The sequence below is a fragment of the Candoia aspera genome, chromosome 1 (genome assembly GCF_035149785.1).
Source record: "Candoia aspera isolate rCanAsp1 chromosome 1, rCanAsp1.hap2, whole genome shotgun sequence".
In the NCBI taxonomy this organism is placed as follows: Eukaryota; Metazoa; Chordata; class Lepidosauria; order Squamata; family Boidae; genus Candoia; species Candoia aspera.
Genome location: NC_086153.1, coordinates 191638323 through 191644109, shown reverse-complemented (window position 1 = coordinate 191644109; position 5787 = coordinate 191638323). Strand labels below are relative to the sequence as shown.

Genomic DNA, 5787 nt, shown 5'->3' with positions numbered 1-5787 from the left:
AGAGTTTGCTCTCTCTCAAAAGCCACTTAAATCGTAATTAATGTTAGATTTCTAGTCAATTTCCTACAGAAACACAATTTCTGCTAGATTTCTAGTCAAATGCAGTCACAATCTCCAAATAAATTAACTCTTCTAAGCCATCCTAATCATCTGATTCCAAAAGGCTTTCTCTTAAGATACAATTGCAGCTGCCCCACAACGCCACTTCTTGTATCATACACACGTCTTAAACTTCTGTAATCAGCATCCACCAGGTGCCATATCGCGTTCAGCACACCACATTCAGTCAATACAGACATCCCCAAACACACAGAGGCTGGTTTTGTCAAATGTTTTATTGAGTGTAGACATCTGGAGTACTGTAAAACATGCATTATCTGTAGATTCAAAAAGGAGCAAGCCACATTGTCCTCACTGTCAAACATGTCAGGCTTGGCATATATGATGGAGATTAATGAAGTATCAAGAGAGTAATATGATTCCTGGAAAGCTCCTGCAATTTGGAGTAGTCTTAATCACTTGAAATGCAGAGCTGTTCACATTTAAGTGAACTTGTACCTTCACTGGAGATGTCATGATTTAATTCAAAACAAACACGAGGGATTTAATTTGTGGGGGCTCTTTATTGTTAGAAATACACATTGCATCTTCCCTGCCCCCACCCTGAGCCCCATGATATCCCTATCTAAATAAAAACTCATATGCTTTTTTAAGTAATAGAATTTAATTCTGAATAATGAACAGATTGAGTATTTATTTTTTCTTCGGCTGCTGAGGTGTGTTAAATTTAAAGAAGATAACATCTCCGTCTTCAACGATGTAATTTCGGCCTTGCTGTCTGTATTTCCCAGCAGCCTAGGAGACATAGAAAAACAGATTATGGTATTAAAATTGTGCCTGTTTAAAGAGTTGATAATGCTATTTTTAAGAGAAGTATGTATTTTCAATACAATTCACAAACGTTTGGTAACTTTAAACTTCTTGACTCGAGCAGAATTTGATTGACATAAATAATCATTATGTATTCCCCATCATTGCTTGTACAAGTAAATGTTAACTAGGATTATGTCCCACATTCATAAAGACTGATAGATGTGATTTAATATTAAAAGTAAATATAGGGAAGAGGTGTTTTTGTGATCAACGCCTCCAAATTTTTAAAACTTCCAAAATCATCTTATTGAACAAAAGAGCCGACACACCCTTGTACTGTTAGTATACTGTGTTGGCCAGACTGCACCAATTCTGGGGCGCTGCACTTAGGAAGAACATCTAAGAAACTGGAGCATGTTGCAAAAAGGGTATCCCAGATGAGAAGAGGCCTTGAAAGAAAAGCTTATGAAGAGAGATGGGACAGACTGGTTAGGTGTGGCCAGGAGGCGGCAAGACTGCATGTTTTTAGGCATCTGAAGGGCCGTCATATAAAATATGGGGCAGAAACGTTCAGAGAATGAGATAGGACAATAAAGAATGGGTTTAAATTACACGGAAGTAGATTTCAGTTGGACACTAGAGGTAACTTCCTAGCTGTAATAGCTGTTCAACAATAGAACATACTACAATGGAAGTTGGTGATCTCTTCTTTATGGGACATGTTTAAACAAAGGCTGGGTCTGTCTGAGATGCTGTACTAGTGGATTCCTGCAATGGGCAGTTGTTGGACTACATGGTCACTCAGATCCCTTCAACATTCACATTTTATGCTTCTAAGACCCAATACTGTCTAGTATGAGAATAGAATAATGCAATTTAGAAAGTAATTTCAGGAAGATGTTTCTTTTTCTCAATCTCCATCAATGAAACACTACCCAATCTAGTAACCAGGAACACTCATTTCCCAAACATGCACGTTTATATGAATCACAGTAGTTGGGCTCAGAGAACTAGGAACTACAAGAGAAAATGGCTTTATATTGTTCTGTGATGTGTTTTGCTGTTCATTCTAAGGTACACCAAAAAACAAAAAAGAATAAATGCCGTATTATATAAATGCCAGGGAGCCATATAAAGGTTCAGAGAATTAGCTTATACACTTTTGCATAAAGAGATCTCCTGTAGCTCTGAGGTCATTTTTGTTATACAAACTTTTTCACCAACTTTGAAACAGCCTGTCTAGTAGTAGAAAAGTGTATCTTTGATATTTCACAATCCAAGTAGAAAGGTAAGAGCATACTGGTTAAAATCACTACCTTAGCCTCACATAAACAGTATAGCATCCAAATGAAGCAAACTTTATCTTTATGTTTCTAGTGCTCAAAACAACTGAATGCACATCAAGAACCAGGTGGTAAAAATCGACAGAGGAAAGCCATTGTAAGTAGATGTAAGCAAGACAGCCAAAGAGTAATCCGAGCACTTAGCCTTTCTGTAAAGTACAGGGCTGATTTAATAACAGAAGAGCAGAGTAAGTATCTCAGTGTACTTTGTTTGGAGAAGTGTAAACGGGCCTAGTTTGTATGTTCTACCTAGCTTTCAAAAGAATAGGATGTCACATGAAAAGATCAAACCATTCAGAAAAATAGAGCAGGTATCTATACTCCTTATTTCTTACAAGTTAATTTGTTATGTAGTACTGATAGGTCTTGTCTGCGTGACCAACTTCAGATAAAACAGGAACCAGGCCGATTCAGATAGAGATTAAGTGCAAGGTTGTATGATTAACTAAAATAATTTTTTTATTAAGGTTGTGTTCACTTGGAAATAATTTAGAAGAAGCATTTCAGCCATTACTTGAGGCTGAAGTAATACAGCAGCTCTCTGCTATTCATTAAGGCAGCCCAACTTTTTTCAACATAGATGCTGCTGCTTTGAGGAGTCAACTCACTGACGTTAAACTCTTAAAGCAGCCACAACATTTTCAAGCTTCTGCAAAGACCGAAAAAATATGGACTGCTTTAAAGAATAGCAGAGGTTGCTCATACAAGTTCTGAAGCCCTCCTTCCAAAACATTTTTGGAGTGTGCACAGCCCTTCTCTACAAAGGATAGGAACAAGAACTAAGATGGCAAGAAACTGTTCTACAATTCAATTTTCAAAGGCGCTTTTAAGATAATTTATGGGAAAGACACTGATTATGCAGTTTACTAAGCAGCTAGGCTAGTAGTAGTGGTATTACTAACATTCAGACCAGTTTCTTTAACAATAGTATCTTTGCCATACCAGCTCTTTCCCTTACATTAATGAAATGTATTATGAGAACAGCCTGACATGTTCTCACACTGTATCTCAAACACATGTTAAGCTTCACTGGATTTCTTTTCATTTATATTATATAATTAAATCAAAATGGATTGCTGTAATATAACTGTTAATGTGTGTGCTTTCCAGAATGTGTTTAATACTCATCCTTTCTGCTGCTTCAGCATGACAATTTGGTACAGCATCCTTGGGGAGCTCTTTGAGTGCTTCATCCAAGGTTTTGGGGTTTCCTATAGATTTCCTGGCTTGTGTTGCTTCTCTGTTTTCACATTCCTCCACTTCCTTTTCCCTCCTTCTTTTCTGGCATCATTTGCATTTCAAAGCATAAGATGCTTAAAATGGGCCATCTCAACTTTCTGAGGTGGCAACCAATGGGAAGAGGTGGCAGGTCTGGATGAAGTAGCAGCTTTGCACAAGTAGCCCAGAGGAGGAGGTAATATATTCATGGCCATCCATGCTCTACGATGCCAATCATTTCCTTCTTTTCTGTATGGTTAGAAGGAGGGGGCAAGAAAAATAGTTAACTGTGGCCATCTTTGACAATTTAGCACTCTTCCAGGTAGCTGGTAATTCTGGGCGGTGCAATCTCCATAAATCTGGCAGCTGAGGAAAGCTGAACTAGTGGAAAGAGGGAAGAGTGAAATGGAACAGTAGCAGCCACAGGATTGGTGGGCAGCCAGCTTTGGGACTAACTAGCTGCTGGCCAGCAAATGGTATCATTTCTGTGGCAGAAAGACTCAGCGATACTGGCTTAATATGCTGCATTCTCAGAATAGTCTGTTTCATTCATTCAAAGTGGCCAAATTTATTGTTTCCATGAAGTGGGCATAATCACTTTTAATTAAATACATTCTGACATAGTACTACAATATTATGTATTTTAGCTACCAGTTTACAATTAATTAAAAGAGACTGTGTTCCTTTAAATTCCCTAGATGCCATTTAATCCATTTTCACTGCTATCAGAAACACTGGCTGGGAAAAAAAATCAATACCCATTTGTGAATCTTGAGTATGTATTAAACAAGACACGTCTAACCAGTTCATTTGCACTTGAAAGCAGCCATCTGTAGAAGCCAGCTTTGCCTAAGCAGATATGATTGCTAATAATGTGATATCCCTGTAGACTACAAAGCCCACACAGAGCTATTCAGTGTATAGTTCACAGCACTGGCATTAAATTAGTTATGCTGTACTAGTGTTAAAACACATACAAAATAAACTTAAAATTGATCTGCTTTATAACACAGAGAGCAGCCAGTGCCGATGGCCACTGCTATCTCAATGAACCTGGAAATTCCAAAAATTAGTTTAAGAGCATAAACAGAAATAACTAGTGACTTATATTGCTTACATCACTGATTAGTTCCAAGATACAGTCCATACAGTGTTTGGCTTTTCTAACTCCATAATTGCTTAGAACTCTCCATTTTTATAAAAAGTAAGGTGTTTTATACATACATTGGCTTCAACATTATAAATGTCCAGGTTGCACGATTTGTCTAGGCATTACATTACCCAGATCAAAGCACCTAGAAATACTCTGAGTAAATTTTTGATTACTGCAACAGAGTTGTTACAAAATGTGTTATCATTCATATCTCACTGAATGGCTGTTCTTGATATTATGTATGATTTGACAAATGAAAAAAGAATACAAGATTTCCATATGGTTATTGTTTACTTGTGTCATGTTCACCGTTCCAATGTTGCCGGTACATCGTAACGTTTTGCATGTCATTTGGCTGATGCGTGTTTCGTCTGGGAGGGGAGGAGGATTCCATCTCGTGGGATTGTTATATGTTAGTAGCTGGATTGGAATGTGTTTGGGTTATCTCGTGTGTTCAAGGTTCCTTTCCCAGGACATCAGCAGAAACGGTTACCAGCACCTGGGGGGGGGGGGAGTTTGCAACAGCAGGGCGAGGGGAGGGATTACGTTTGAGCCGAGGGTTTTTAGTTTGTATTTGGCGCACTTTTGCTCATTCTCAGCTTTCTCTGTATTTGCATACTATTCTTTAATAAATCAGATATCATTAAGTTCCTGCTTGTGAGTCTGAGTCTATTAGAGTAGGCAATCATTACAATTTGTTTCTCCTTCACAAGATGATATGCATGCCAACACAAACCAACTAGGAGATTCTTCCCCCTCCTCTCTCTCTCTCACACACACACCTCCTTGTGCACACTTCATGGGGTTCAAACAGACCTATTAAAACCCTGCTGCTCCATACAATCTTCTTTAGTGATACAGCTGAGAATAACCTACATTTGAAATTGCATTATTGCACACTATACAAGCTATCAAGTAGAAGACAATAAGATACAATTTTGAAAAACCTTTTAATGCATTTCGGCAGCATGCTCTGAATATTGGACTATGTTAAATTTAACTCCTTTTTATTTTTATAATGCTAAGAAACAATAGACAGCATGATGGCACACGAAGGACTGAATTCCTGCTTCTTTAGATTTCAAACATCCAGAAATAACATTCTTGTGGAAAGAGGAACCCCAATTTCAGTGCAGGCTACGGGATCCTTTCTCTCCAGATTTAATACAAATCCAAATCTGGGTGAACTGGCTGTGATCT

At 38.0% G+C, this 5787-nt stretch overlaps 1 protein-coding gene across 1 annotated transcript in view; it reads right to left on the bottom strand.

The window, feature by feature from the left end:
- Nucleotides 1-317: 317 nt before the first annotated feature.
- The window catches only part of OLA1 (Obg like ATPase 1), a 104857-nt gene continuing 99387 nt past the window's right edge, over nucleotides 318-5787 (bottom strand). The window contains exon 11 of the mRNA XM_063318176.1: nucleotides 318-855. Within this exon, the coding sequence (XP_063174246.1) occupies nucleotides 754-855 (102 nt within the window). The 3' untranslated portion in view covers nucleotides 318-753. The remainder of the gene's footprint in view (nucleotides 856-5787) is intronic.